Source organism: Populus trichocarpa, chromosome 3, assembly GCF_000002775.5.
Source record: "Populus trichocarpa isolate Nisqually-1 chromosome 3, P.trichocarpa_v4.1, whole genome shotgun sequence".
Classification (NCBI taxonomy): Eukaryota; Viridiplantae; Streptophyta; class Magnoliopsida; order Malpighiales; family Salicaceae; genus Populus; species Populus trichocarpa.
In genome coordinates this window covers 18,145,860-18,161,046 of record NC_037287.2, presented here as the reverse complement: position 1 = coordinate 18,161,046, position 15,187 = coordinate 18,145,860, and the positions used below count along the sequence as shown (strand labels likewise).

The window sequence follows — 15,187 nt, the reverse complement described above, 5'->3', positions numbered from 1 at the left end:
TCGCCTGAACCAATTTTATCTCAAATAAACATAGTAACATGCTAACACGGGAATATAAAATCCCCAAATGATTTGAAATGTCGAAGATGAAGTGTGATCGATTGGCCACTAATTTATGTGTCACAATAAATCTGTTAGTTGGAACATTTTATGTTTGCACCGCCATTTATGCGTTGAACTGTACGTGGATTTTAAATTTTTATTTCTTATAAAAATATATATATATTCAAGTTTTTTCAATATATTTTTATAGTTTAAAAAATTGAAGTTTAAATTTTTATACATAATCAAATAAATTGATAACTATATATGTGAATAAATAAATAAAAACTTGAAAAATTAAGAGACATGTATATATCAGAATATTTAATCTAGAAAGACGGAATATTTATCTGATTATACTTTCTAAATTTGTTTATTAAAATAATTTTTTATTTAAGCAAACGATAATATAAATAGAGACATATTAAATTGATTGAATAAAATAAAAGAAAAAAACACACAATACAAGGCTGCACATATTAGAAATTTTTTTTTTTTCAAAAATAAACTTCGTTCATACAAAAAAAAATATAAATAAATAAAAAAAATTCTTCAAATTTAAATACATAGCTAAAAAGTAATTGCTACTTAAAAGAAACTCTTTAAATAAAATTAAAAAGAGAAAAAGTATTAATTTAAATATAAATTAATAAAATTTAGATAAAAAAAATAAATAAAAAACAAAAACAAAAACCAAGTACTAGCTAGGCCTAGTAAACCAAACCAAACCAGCTCACTAGATCATTTTTTATAAATATATTTTAAACTTATCTCAACTTATTTGTATAGTAAGTTATTTATAAAAGATAACTTTGAAATTATGACTCAATCAAAATTTACTCATTTACTAAGAATGCAGAATTGAAAAATATTTACTTTAATATGGATATTTAAAAATATAATAACAATTCCAATTTAAACTTAAAAATATATCAAAATAATATTTTTTTTATTTTTAAAAAATCATTTTTAACATTCAAATATTAAAACCATTTAAAATCATAAAATAAAAATTAATTTCACATACACCCTCTAATATTATATAAGCTTATAGGTTTTTCACACCCTTCTAGTTCCTCTAATCATCAATTGGGAATAACCACAGGAGATTATAGCTCTCAACTTATAATAAACTTGAAGGAACAAATTCCATCGCCTTCAAAACTGATAACTGGGTGGACAAACTGTTCATGAAGCTTCTTATTTCCAAGTATTGCCTATGGTGCACTGGTCATGCTACAGGTTCCTTCTATGAAAAGTTTCTTACTCGTACACATGATTTACATCCATAAACACTTTCCTCCCGCTTTATGGTTAGGATCGCACTTCAATTGTAAATCTCACTGTCTTGCCAAGACATTCTCAACAAAAGAGAATGTGGTTTTCTTGACATTTTAATTCTGTAATAAATAAGACAAGGCGGAATTGTTTATACGTCCCATCTCGAATACTTCAAATTCACATTGAAGCTACCTTTCAAAAGGATCTCCTCTATTTGAATTCAACGGAGGGTAAACAGCTGCAGCAATTTTCTGCCGAAGATTGTATTTCTTTGCAATTAGAGGCCTCACATCTTCAACCCCAACCAAGCTCTCCAAAAATGGAAGTAGCGAGAGCAATTCTTTATCTGAACGATCTTCAAACCAGCTCTCAATTGGTATACCATTGTCTACTTGGAAGCCAAATGCCTGAAATGAAAACCATCGGCCTTGTCAGTAATTTAAGCGCGAACAATTTAAAAAAACCTGACCCCTCCTACAAGCCTCAGGTCATTCCGCCCTTTTGCCTTGCCTCAACTCTCTTCCTTACCTTCTGTCCTTCATCCACTAAGCTAAACTATTGCTTTTGTCTTGAAAGATATACATGGGTTCTAAAGACAGCGGACACCCACATTCAATGGTTACTTGTGTACAGTCCTCAGAGAGAATTTCAAGGTTTCAGACTGTAACTCAAATTGCGTTATTGATCAAACTATTGCATGAATTTTAATTTCAATGGCATCCCCAAAAAAATGCACGTGTTTAGGCAAATTAACTACAGATTAGAAATGGTTTTCATACAAAGTAAATATCTTTAATCAATTTTGAGCCATGGATAGAATATAAAGCCCGATGCCCCAAACAACCCCACCCCACAACCCCAAAATATTATTGAAAAAGGCAACGACCAAGAAAACAGATGAAGTAACTGTATCGCCAATTAAATTAGGACAAGTGCCAGGTAAATCAGAAAGCACAGAAAGATAAGAATTCTGCAACAGTACCTGGGGAGAGTTGTCAATTATAATAACACGGGCCAAATCACGACCAAGAACTGACAAATCCTTGAGGTAGTTACCCTCGACAAAAACACAGGATTCACGGAAAACACGATGTCGAAATATCCTCCTCTTTGGATCAAGCACATTTAGAAGCTGTTCTGCGTAGATACTTTGACTAGCTGTAAATATTATGATCTCAAAAAGACTAGAAACTCTCTCCATGAAATCTCTGAGGTAAGGACGGCACCGGACAAAGACTGTGTGCTCCTGGAGGTTGAAGTTGACAGGAAATGTGAAGTCCGCATCATTACAAGGTTCAAGGGCAGAGTGCACCAGAGTCTCTGAAATTAAAAAAGCAATCAACACTTTCACAACAGAAACAGATCGAATGCAGGTAGCTCAATGGCCAAATATGCATGTTGCAAAATATTAAATGCAAAACTGCCACTTCATGGAACTAGGCAGCATCAATTCCAATTTTTCTTCTGATTAAACAATCCTACCTTCCACCAATAAGTCAATATGAAAAAGACCAATGTTCACTTCATTATCACAATCAAAATTACATATAGCAGATGACCAGGTACATAGAAATCAAAAAATTACATTTCATGAGTCACTAGAAAGCTATAATAATAATAATAATAATTAAAAAAAAAACTCAATTTTTTTCACACCACAATTAATGCAACCTGCAAATTAGAATTGCAAATGAAATATTGCAAGGCATTCTTTTTTTAGAAACAAATAGTAACATCAAGAAGCTGCAAAAAAGTTTCCAAGAAAAAACATAAATGAAAGGTCTCTGCAAAATCCCCTCCATGGATGCAACAAAAAACAAGATTACGAGACAAATTGCCTTGACATGATAAAATGGGTAGAATAACAAGCTTTTTGTGAAACAAATCATTAATAAATACACATAAATCAAAAGAATAGAAAATCCAACACTAAAGTTGGAGACCACATATGATAGACATGTTTGATGGCAAAATCATGTACAAAATTAGCATAAAAAAAGTGTCTAAAATTGTGTACCATCCAGGTCCAAAACAAGGGTTGTAGGAGGACAACTCCGAGTCTGTTTAGGTAGCAACATAGGCCGAAAAGTGGGGACTACTGATGACAGCTCTGGCAGGTTCTTTATAAATAGATAAGGGTCAAAGTCATCAAAATCCTCATAATCATCCTCCTCCAAGCAAACATCAGTTGACATAGAATCTTGACCGTGCTCATCAACACATTCCAGTTTTGAGTTCTTCAATGCAAGATATATAGTTGAAACATCAGAAGCAAGACCAACTCCATTTGAAGCTGCAATACTATAAGAATTCACAGTAGTTACATCAGTAGAGAGCACCTGATCACCACAGCGATCCCCATATGAGTTTTTGGCTGATATATTTTTCTCCAATTCCATGTCACTATGACATGTGTTGAGTGAAGTTAATGTGCTCTCATTGTGTTCTCCAAAAGAGGATTTAAAAGTTTCTTGTGTAACATGACCATCCAGCATATCAACCCGAGAGTCTCCAGTCCGAAACAGTTTTATCAAGTCGACTAAACAGGAGATTATCAAAAAATAAAAGAGCATCACATGAGAGGGAAAAAATAATGGAACATCAATGAATATACCTACACATATAATACCTTTAAAACAAAAATATCAATTTTGTCACCCACCTCCACCAGAAATTTCTCCTCCAGCAATTTTAGATATGTGAAAAGAAGGAGAAAATATAGTTTGCAACACACATTGAGCAGATCCTTCATCACAACCCTGCAATCCAAAATAGCTAATCATATAACAGAACCTTAATACTTTATCTATTGATTCTTTTTTGTTATTTTTTCACTCTTTTGATATATGCTTCAGAGAGCTATTATATTAAACATGACTAATACAATTTGATGAGAAAATAATAGGAGCATGCCAAATTTTACACATTCATTGCCAGACCCAAAAAAGAATCTAAAGCAGATTGGTCAGAATGGAGCATAGCACACAAAGTTGGTGCGGTTACCTTAGGATCCACCACATCACACTGGGTAGAAGCATTGGAAGCCTTTTGATGCACATTGTTGTATCTAGAATTCGAATTTGTTGCCGATATAGGCTCCTCATTTTTCTTTGGAAGAGAGCCTGATAAGAGTGTTGGGGATTGAATGCAAACAAAATTAACAAGCTTTAACGGTTCTTGCAATGGCAATAAACAAGAAATTCATTTCTTAATAACACAATGTGTGGTGCTGAGTTCTGTTATATTAGAATTCCCTCCTCGGAGCCTGACATTGAAGCAGCAACAGTAAGGATGAAACTTGATGCTATCAGGAACAGAATCAAGTACATTTAAAAAAAGGAAAGAAAAGAGCACTATTACATTTTCTTAAACAAATCACATCTTTTATCACTAAATTCAATATCCTTGAACCAGTAGAGGTCATTAGTTGAAGCAACAGGAAGTTGAAATGCTAAATTATGACAACAACGCAAGCAACTAAGGAATTAAGCTTAATTCAGGTACCTAAATTCATGCAGGAATCTGCTAATATTGTGGTAAATCACATTTTGCTTCAACAGATCGAATTGCTTGACACTGGTTAGTACTGCACAGGTTTGATATCAGGCACCAAGAACAGTGTTTTGTGTTGATTTTGAGTGTTAAGTTCAAAACAGGATTCAACATTTCTCCTTCTTTTAGATGAATGGTTTGCATCGGAGGACATCCTTCAGCAGTATACTTGGGTTCCTAGCTCTTCTCGATTTTTCTTTTAAACTAGACGAAGAAAATAAACATTTATACTGAAGGTTTCAAAGACAAAAACAAAATTGTACAATACTTGCTCCACTGAGCACTGACCCCCCCAGAAAAAAATAAAAAAAATCCAACACTCAATTACAATCTACCCAAAAATAAGTTGACAGTGTATTCTGTGCAAGCATGCATGAACTGAAAATATATATAAAACAAAGTAACAACATACCACATTTCTGCTTTCTGGCTGAAGATGTAATTAACTCTGAAACTTTCTTTTCAGCAACTTGCAAATTTTCCAACAATTTCTTCTGAGCTCTCGAAATCCTGGGACTTGCAGGCTCTCTTGGAGCATTTCTTCCAGAAATTCTTTTCTTAGTTTGCATTTCCACAGGAAGATTATCGCAATCTTGAGTCTATTTCACCCTATGCAGCTCCAGCAGAAAATCCAGAAATTGGAGGTACAGTTCTGATTGGAGCACCCTATACTCAGATCAATTGAATACTGTTTAGTTTTTCACATTGAAGTCAACCAGCTCTAACTTGCACAGTATGGTGAAAAAAGAAAACAGCAAAAAGAAAGATCAAAATGGATTTCCTTAAACATGAAAGAGTTGGTTTTTAACACTATATAAATGTCCTCCAATACAAGTCACAGACCACATTATTGATGGTAAGCTGGAAGACTCTCACTACACGAGAAAGAAAACAGTGCAGGCTTCTACACAAGGCATGGACTTCGTAATATATTGGCCGCAAAAACACATTCGCAACATATTGAAGCAAACATTCGAAATTAGAAAGACTGGTTAAAAGCATAATAGAAAGCCAACATATCCAAACACAGGTCACAGATTAAATCAAAAACCCATAAAAAATACATTTTCCTAAGCTTCAGACTGCTTAGCAGCAATCAATAGGTACTAGCTCGACTACAACACCTGAAACCAATTGGGTTGGCTACAAAAGATTTAAAAGGACACGTGAACAAATCTTAAATGATTAGCTAATCTAAGAACTCCAAACCTTAGTTTGAAGTCAAAATTGGAACCTTAGAATCCCAGACTCTGAAAAAACAGCTAAAGATCACATTCATTATGCACTAAATATTACACAGACAAGTTAACATTTTGAAATAACCCCTAGAAATTACTGGAAACCTTAGTTTTCAATCAAATTAAAACACATACAGAAAAAAAAAATTCCCTAAAACCCATTTCAAAAAACCGCCCCAAATTGAAATCAAATTCATGCAACTACATAAGCACAAAACCCTAGACGTACCCCTTCACTTCAAAATCACTAAAACTGAATTCCAGCATGCAAAACTTCATAACCCCATCGCTAAACAAACTAAGCCCGTCAAAAAAAACCCAGCCATTCAAAACATCAAATTCATGAAAATCTTAACTAACAATACACAGCTAGAACTAAAAAAAGAAGAAATCGAGAGCAGAAAATCAACATTAACAAGAAAAAGATTACCTGGTAAGTTAAAATCGAGTATGAGCAGATCACAAGTGTTGAACTGACACTAATTTTTTATGCTGGAAATCAAAGAATTGAAGGACCCACGGTGAAGTAAATCACCAGTAGGGTGTAAAACCCTAGAGATACACAACAGAGAGTTAAAGGTGAGAGAAGGAGAGGAATTTGAGTTTGTTTTTAATTTAATTTTTGAAGAAGTTTTTGTTTCCCTCCGACTATGTCAAAAGAGAGGGAAACCATGAGACATTGAAATAACTTTTTTTTGTCTGAAATGAAACTAAGCTACGATAATTTCTCGCCGTTCGTGCGTATATTCATTAGGTATTTAATTTTTTTTTTAAAGAAAAAAAATCGAGAGAGAGAGAGAGACAGTGAAAAGGAATTTAAACATTGTAATTTGAAGTTTGTGAGAGATTCCTTACTCGCGAGTGCTGATGTAATGGCTGTGAAAAGGAGACACGGGCAAGAGCTTGAGACTTGTGCAATTTGTGCAATTGGAACAGCGCGTGCATTTTGTTTTCTAATCTGAGATTAGGAAAGACTTTCTCTTTCTTTTCTGGTTAGACTTTGTTGGAGTTATGACTGCGTCGTTGGGGGGGTTGATTTTGTTGGAAAGGAATTTTAAATTTATTTATGAGTAAGAAAATGAGTAAAGAAAGAGGAGGGCGAATTTTTATTATTATTGTTATTATTACTATTTAGTTTTATTGGATTCTGTTTCTGTGCCGTGATGCACTGTAAAGTTGTATAAAAATATGTGTACGTAAAAGAAAAATTATTTTTTATTTAAAAAATATATTAAAATAATATATTTTTTATTTTTAAAATGTAAAAACAATCTAGATATATATAAAAAATAATTTTAAATATATAAAAAAAAATTGTGAAACACGGCTGCCTTCCCGAACTACAACTAAATTTGTGAAGAAGGGTTTCTCTACTTCTTCGAATTGCAAATTTCTACTTAATTTATATGGTATTTACAACTTGTATCTAAAATGAAAACAGTCTTTCAAGGTGTGCCAGATTTTATGAAATACCAGCTTACTTCATTACTGATGTTATGTTTGATGTAGAGATTTTTGAAACCGAAGACGGATTATAGTGTTGAGATTCGTAAGAAAGAGGCAAGAACTTTGAAGAATACGGTGGTGGCCCCTAATTTAATTACAAGAAGATCGAGGGCCTGCCTTGCAAACACATTAACGTTCTGAAAGTTTTAGTGTAATTATTGCATTGCCTCGTGCGAAGAATCTTTTGTGAAATTTTGAAACTGAAGTTGATGCCTTTTTTGAGCTCCACCAAAAGAAGCTCCATCAGTCCACCTATCAGTTTGAACTTTGAATCGCGGACTCACACGTGTCGGATGGATCGCAATGCCTCGCATGATCCTGGTTCTTTGTCTACGCAATGGGCTCGTCGAGAAGACATTCACGCCTAGCCTGCTATTTGATTTAAGCGCAGGCCAAAAGTTAACGACCTCCACTACAGTTTTCACCGAATCCACAAGTTCGAGTTCGAGAGCCAATGGCATAAAGGCGTTGCGGGATGACAATTTCACTCTGTAAGCTGCTTATTTTTATTTTGATATTTTAAAAGTGATTTTAAAAAAAAAATTATTTTATTTTTTTTAAATTAATATTTTTTAGTATTTTTATATTATTTTAATGTGCTAATATCAAAAATAATTTTAAAAAATAAAAAATATTATTTAGATATATATTCAAGCAAAAAACGCTTCGAAAAACAACAATTACTAAGCTTTCATATACACATTTCATGTAATTCCATGAATTAGATTTTTATTGAATTTGACTGGTTAAAATTATGTTTGTTTTTTTATTTTAAAAATAATTTTTTAAAATTAACTTGTCAATAAGCCAAATTCTGTTTAGTTTTTTAATATCTCCTTTTGAATTGTAATTTTATTTCCAGTATAATGTATGAGTTTTTATCCTATTATCTGTGAAGGTTTTATATAGTTTTATGTATTTATGTATTTAGACTTTATTTTATGTTGTTATGATTCAAGAATATGGTTCTATAGAGAAGAGTCCAATTCTCATCCCGGTGTTTGGAATAAACCTAGTCTTGTATATTCGACCATATGTAAAAACAACCACAAAATCATCACATGGACTAGGCCTCGACATTGATATCAGTATGATCCTTGTTTGTAAGGCAGAGCTTACAAGATAGTGATGGAATATGCTGAATGGTGTGAAGTCAAACACACCCATATCGGAGCCTCCTGGTATTTTTTTCATGGTGAGAAGTATAAAAGCTATCCGAGAAGTGTATTATTCCTCTTCAATTCAGGATATTCTAGAGATGATCTTGACTCTGAAGCATTAAATCTTACAAACAATACATCATCTCCGATATCTGTAACTCTACACCACTGTGAACAGGTAATGTGAAGCTTTAAAACATTAAATTACATTGTTTTGTGTACAAATTTCCCTTCGTGCTTAATACTTTTTGAAATGTTTACTTTTCGTTGAACCACCAAAAGCTGGCTAGAAGATTCTACTGTTCAGAGTATAGAATCCGAGGGCCGAGGGTTCAATGGTTCTCTGGCATTAGGATATGACGAGGCTTTGCTTTCAGCCTGTGGATGCTGGTGAATGTCAGTAACCCTCATCGATCCATCATAAACCAAGGTTGATTTCTTCTAATTAATCATAAATTTATAAGAGTTTTAAGCAATTTATACCATCCATTTATGATTTTAGTTGAAATTCATAGCATGTTTGAAGGGAACAAGTGTTTCTCAGCATACATACGAACTCAACTCGTTGTGTTTCTCAGCATGGTTCGGACTTGATAGTCTATGAATTTATCGAGGCACCCAACTTGCCAACTTGTCCAGGCACAAATTTCTGTTCATGCATTATAATTCACATGCATAGAAGAGAGGGAGCCGTTTTTCTTCCTTATTATTCATAAAAACAATATAATTCGAAGTGCAAAAAGACTTTCAAACTGTGGATACTACGCTGACCAGAATCTTGCTTCGATCCAAAAACAGGAATAAACTGTTGTTCGTTTTATCACCATTGATATTGGAAAGGAAACAAAACTGAATTTAGAGCCCAAGCAGCCCAGCAAGAAAACACCAACACCCCACTAATTGCTAAACCAGTTTTCTCTAATCTAAATCATCACTTTGTGATTGTGATAGTTACTAAAACTATATTACAATTACGACTCAAAACTTACGTTGTTGCGTGCTGTAGTGTTTCTTTTGTGATGAAAAATGAAGTTCTGTTTATCAAAATTTAGCCAATCATGCACCATGGCTTCCTTATTTTATCAACGCAAAACACATATTCATTAATTTATCTGGGCTAGTTTGATAAATCACGTTTACTATAACTTGGGCCATTGAAGTTTGAAAATATGGTTGATGGGATTGCCGATAAACCTTACTAGAAAGGGCTATTCAAGGCTAATAGAGGCTAAGAAGATGGTAATGTTGAGCTATATATCAACCATAAAACTTACAAAACAAGTTCTCTTTTTAGGGGGGGGGTTAATGCTTAAATTAGTTTTGGTAGAAAAAAAGGAGACGTCTCGTGAACTTGAGAATGTGAGTTTGGTCATGAAGAATATCAAGGTTGAAAGAGGTAGGAGAAGAAAGAGATTTTTTTTACCCGGTAGAAGATGACTTATCTTGAGATTCAAGATTGTTGATTTAGCCTAGAAGGCTAGAACTCACATGGGTGTGTGTACGAGCATGATGATCATTGTACTTATTATTTATTATTTTGAACTACTTGTGATAAAGACCCATAATGACAATGAACCACTGCAAAGATGGTTATATATATATATGTGTGTGGAACTTAGAGTTTATATGTATATCGACTAATTCCATGAACAATCATGTAAGCCTCTAATGATCTTAAGAAAAAGATCATTGTAGTTTTTGATTCTATAGATTGTGTGATTTTGTTGGTTCCATAGATTATGTACTTTGTATATTATTGATGATGGTCACTATACCAATTATTGTAGTGTTGTATGATTTGTTTTTGTGTTTTATAAGTGTTTTTTTTTAAATAAATTTTATTTATTTTAAATTATTTTTATTTTAAAAAAATCAAAATATCACTACCGCATTTTAAAATATTTTTGATGATGATCACTGTATCAATCCTTGTAGTGTTGCATGATTTGTTTTTTAGTTTTAAAAGCAATTAATTTTTTTTATTTTTAATTATTTTTTTTATATGTTTTTAGATTATTTTAACATATTAATATAAAAAATAATTACTCCCTTCCTTTCAAATATATCTAAGAGGTGTGTTTGTATTTAATTGAAGTATATCTTGCTCCCCTCGATTGGTGGGCCTTGTTTGACTAGAGGTTGTGCCATGGGGTGAGCATATATCGTCTGCGGAAGAGGAACTTCAACACTCAATAACCTGTTGGCCCTAAGACATCCCCGAGCCCAAACCACGTGGTGCGCACGGCGGGATGTGTTGGGCCAGTAAAGCACACTAGAGCCCGTAGGCTGTGTTGAGGCAAGCTGGGCCAATTTGAGCTTGTGATGGCAGGGTCTCGAGCTGTTTGCTCTCACATGGGTATGTCCAGGGATTCACGGCTGCGCTAAGATCTACTTCAGACACACTGGAGGAACAGGAAAACAAAAGCTAGGCCCATGACCACGATGGAAAGGCACCAAATCCAAAGGTTTTCGGGATTTGAAATATGTCATTTTTTTAAAGTATTTTTTATTTAAAAATATATTAAAATAATATATTTTTATTTTTAAAAATTATTTTTTACATCATCAAAATAATCTGAAAATATTTTTTTAAAATTAATTTTAAATAAAGAAATAAAATTTGACCGATCTCTGTTTGGGTTGCAATTACTCTAAATAAACACTTTACGTGAACGATAAAACATACCGTTTTATAATTTTGAAATTCTATTTTAAGAGTTCTCTTGAGGAGTTGACTGAATCTTCCCTCTAGAAAACGAGTTGAACATTGCTGTGGTTGCATTTTCAGAGGCAGTCTGTGATTGCATTACACAGAAGATAGACCATAAGCACGAGAGAATTTAAAGGGGGGCAAGTTCGCTAGTATCGGCTGAAAAATAGACTACCAACTACACCTCCAGGAAGCAACATTTCGACAGAGTAAACGTAATTTTTCATGAGTCTTCTGGTTTTATTAAAAATTATAATAAAACTATTTTTTGATATCTTATTTAACAGTTAAGTATTTTTAATTCAAATGTTTTTTTTTTTTTTTGGCTGGCAAGAATGGCTGACATGATCGAGGAGATCATGACTAAGTTTCAACCATTCTAGAAAGTCGAAACCTAAGACCCGTTTATTAATGCGACGCATCGCTTAAACAGAAGCATTCTTAGTACACATTCTAGGTGTGTTTAGTAGCGTGATGCTTCACGTACCAAACACACACCTTGAAATCAACAACCACTTTACACAATCTAGAAGAGAGATACATTCTTAATTTACAATTAAACACACCACACGGATCGCCTGAAAAGGTCCTGCGAAGTTTAATTTCTGATCGAAACCAGTAGCTTCATTGCGTGACTTTGCTCCGTCGTTGAACCACATGACATTCCAGTGGCCTTTTCATTTCGAGAGAGAGCCTTAAACACTCAGAAAGATCCACGGGTTTTGCGGGTAACCATCTGTACTCGTGTAAAAGCCGTGCGAGCCATAGGTGCACCGTGGCTAGCCCAAGTGCCTTGCCTGGACACACCCTGCGCCCTGCTCCAAATGGTGCGAGCCTTAGATCTGAGCCCATAATCAGCACATCCTCTTCAATGAACCGGTCAGGATTGAAGGACCATGGATCCCTCCAAATGGAAGGGTCATGTGTTATGGCCCACATGTTAACCATCACTGTTGTGCCGGCAGGGATGAACGTCTTGTCCACGTGCACATCATGGATGGCTAGGCGGGCCCACGAGAGTAGTGGGCCAGGTGGGTGCAATCTCAGGACTTCTTTGACTATTGCTCGGAGGTAGGGGAGATTAGGGATATCCGAATCTTGCACCTCCCTGTGGCCGCCAATGCACGTGTCAAGCTCCTCCTGGGCCTTTGCTTGGATTTCTGGGTGCACCACCATCCGAGCCATTATCCACTCGAGAAGCAAAGCAACTGTGTCTGTTCCTCGGAATATCATCTCCTGTGTTACATTGTCCCACAACAAAATCATCCCAGTGAGATCCTCTTGGCACATAGAATTAAAAATCTTCTCCATTTGGTCCTTTGTACAGTTAGGATTACAGGTAGAAAGAACAATGAAAAACGTGGAAACCAGCAACCACATGTCAATTGGTAACAAGTGTGGAAAAAGGTAGGTAAAATGAGATGAAATTTGCCATACATTTGGATACAGTATAATCTAATAAGTATCTAAATAACTTTTATGAAGCTTGGAGGTGAGCCCTAAGATGACGATGGTTCCTTTCCTTTGGAATCTTGAAAACGTAGCAAAAAGACAAGGAACCTTTTAAAATCCTTAGTTTTTTCAAATATCAATAGAAACTGATCGTCCTAGAACGAAACAAAACACCAACAAAATCTGTATCCAGCAACAATATATCTACGTTAAGAATCTGTCAAAAGAGAAGACTGAAAAGGATCTCTCGTGCAACGAATGACCTTAGCTAGTGGTAATAATTGAGGAATAAAAGAGGTTGCTGATTATAAAAGATTATGAAAAGATATTTCAGATTGGAAAAAGAAATTCACCAATAATATATCACTATTGAGAGTAGTGTCTCAACATTTAATATATACATTTACGTAATTTCCCTTGAGTTTTTTATAATTCATAAAATTAAATAAAATCGTCTTCGATAAGTATATTCAAAGAAAAGAGCATAGTTTCTTTCAGATTTAATTACAAAATTAAGATAAATTGTTCTTCTATAATCTTCCTCAGATTTTAGATGAGAAATCATCCAATATTCTCCCCAGCTTTTAAAGCTTAAACAATAATTTATTTATTTTACATAACACAACTTTATAATTCCCTTTTGCAATTTGCACTGTAAAATTTATTTATTTATTTTGTCAAATATATAGTAGTTTAATTTACTTTTTAAGATTTAGCCAAGAGAAAGGGAGAGTCTTTTACCCATAAAAGAGCCACCATATCTGATTCATTCAACTGGTCTTCCTCAGGCAAGGATAGCAAAGCACTAAGAAAGTCACTTCCACTCCTTGAGTCTCCAGCTCCTTTTCTTTCCTTCACAATTTGACCCACAACACTATTAACCTTGCCAGCCAACTGACAACACCTTCTCTTCACTCCATGAAAGTCCAAAAACCTTAGTGGAAAATAGTCATCCAAATTAAATTCTGCAATCAAGTCAAATCCTTCTTTAACCATGAACCCTAACTCCTCCCTCTCTATAGAGACATCACTACCAAAAACACTCTCTAATACATTACTTAATGAACCTTTCTGCAATATGTCTCTTAACACAACAACCCGTCTCTCCTTCATCTCCTCTCTCACTTCTGCCACCATTTCATTAGCTAAACGTTGCCTAAGTGGCTCTAGAGCAGAGATTTTCCTCGGGGAAAACATGTAATTTGCCGCAATTCTACGCAAGTGTCGCCAATAGTCTCCGGAAGGAGCAAAGCCAATGGCACGCTCAAACATTAACAAACGAGCTGATTCCTTAATAGGACGGTCAGCGAAAGAGCACCCGCATAGGATTTCCCTGGCTGTGTCTGGATGGCTACTAATTATCACACGAGTTGAGCCTAAACTGAATGCCATAAGCTTAGTTGCCCCTAATGAGGCAGCCATGCTAGCTAATTTTCGATGAGCAAGTGAACCCATTTGGGGTAAAGTGCCCACTATAGGCCACCCAATTGGACCACGAAATCTTGAAGGGTTTTGATTGTCGTGATGGTTTCTCCATGCAAAACCTCCAGGGACTAACCAATAGTTTAGAGAGAAAGCAAAGAAAGAGGATAACGAGAATAAAAGGAGAGCAACAGGCCATGGAGTTTGGTGGGTGATGACAGCTAAGCAAAATAGTATGGAAGAAAGGTTTGCTGGTATGGACTTCATATCAGAAACTGTTATCTGGGGAGTGATGATTGGCAGAAAGGGTCTTTCTTTGAAGAAAAGCAATCAGAATTGTCTACAGATGGACTTTTGTCATGGATTGGATCTTATGTGGGTCTATATATAGCATGTGGAAGGTTTATTCTGGTAAAATTATGTGGCCACCTACTTTGCTGACCTTGTTTGGTGGCCAAGCAGACTCATCGGTGTAATCTCATTTTCTTCAAAGATTTTATCGGGAAAAAAAAACAGTTAAAGAATCACTGGTAAGATTTTCCTAACCTTAATTTTTTATTCATATTTCATGAGAGTTTCCGTCAAAAATATTTTTTCTCCGACAAAATATCTTAAGAAATAAAAACTTTTCGTCAAGAAAAAACATATATTCAAAAATATTTTTTCATCTGAGATTCCATCATGAATTTATATATCATCTATCCTCAAATTTTATTTTATTGTTAATTTTTTTCCACACTGCATGCATTATTAGAATATTATAATATGTACCACACCGGTACATATTCACAACCATTTTTAATGTGCCACTCACTTCAATCAAA

The 15,187-nt window shown here is 34.5% G+C and overlaps 2 protein-coding genes across 4 annotated transcripts; both read right to left on the bottom strand.

Annotated features, from left to right (window-relative positions):
* Nucleotides 1–1,214: 1,214 nt before the first annotated feature.
* Nucleotides 1,215–6,909, bottom strand: LOC7496581 (uncharacterized). 3 transcript variants are annotated; one of them, XM_024598043.2, is made up of 8 exons: nucleotides 6,544–6,909; nucleotides 5,288–5,541; nucleotides 4,327–4,445; nucleotides 3,986–4,082; nucleotides 3,663–3,862; nucleotides 3,341–3,560; nucleotides 2,306–2,643; nucleotides 1,215–1,730 (listed from the first exon to the last, which is right to left on the bottom strand). In XM_024598043.2, exons 2-8 carry the CDS (start codon nucleotides 5,442–5,444, stop codon nucleotides 1,512–1,514), a joined length of 1,350 nt encoding a protein of 449 aa, XP_024453811.1. In that variant the 5' UTR covers nucleotides 5,445–5,541; nucleotides 6,544–6,909; the 3' UTR covers nucleotides 1,215–1,511. The 3 variants fall into 3 exon arrangements, with proteins under 3 accessions (XP_024453811.1, XP_002303804.2, XP_024453812.1); XM_002303768.4 differs by having other exon boundaries at nucleotides 3,341–3,862; nucleotides 6,544–6,908; XM_024598044.2 differs by lacking the exon at nucleotides 6,544–6,909 and adding an exon at nucleotides 4,828–5,079 and having other exon boundaries at nucleotides 3,341–3,862; nucleotides 5,288–5,436.
* Nucleotides 6,910–11,866: 4,957 nt separating this feature from the next.
* Nucleotides 11,867–14,808, bottom strand: LOC7481234 (cytochrome P450 78A4). Its single transcript, XM_024597106.2, has 2 exons — nucleotides 13,683–14,808; nucleotides 11,867–12,725 (listed from the first exon to the last, which is right to left on the bottom strand). Exons 1-2 carry the CDS (start codon nucleotides 14,628–14,630, stop codon nucleotides 12,114–12,116), a joined length of 1,560 nt encoding a protein of 519 aa, XP_024452874.1. The 5' UTR covers nucleotides 14,631–14,808; the 3' UTR covers nucleotides 11,867–12,113.
* Nucleotides 14,809–15,187: the final 379 nt, after the last annotated feature.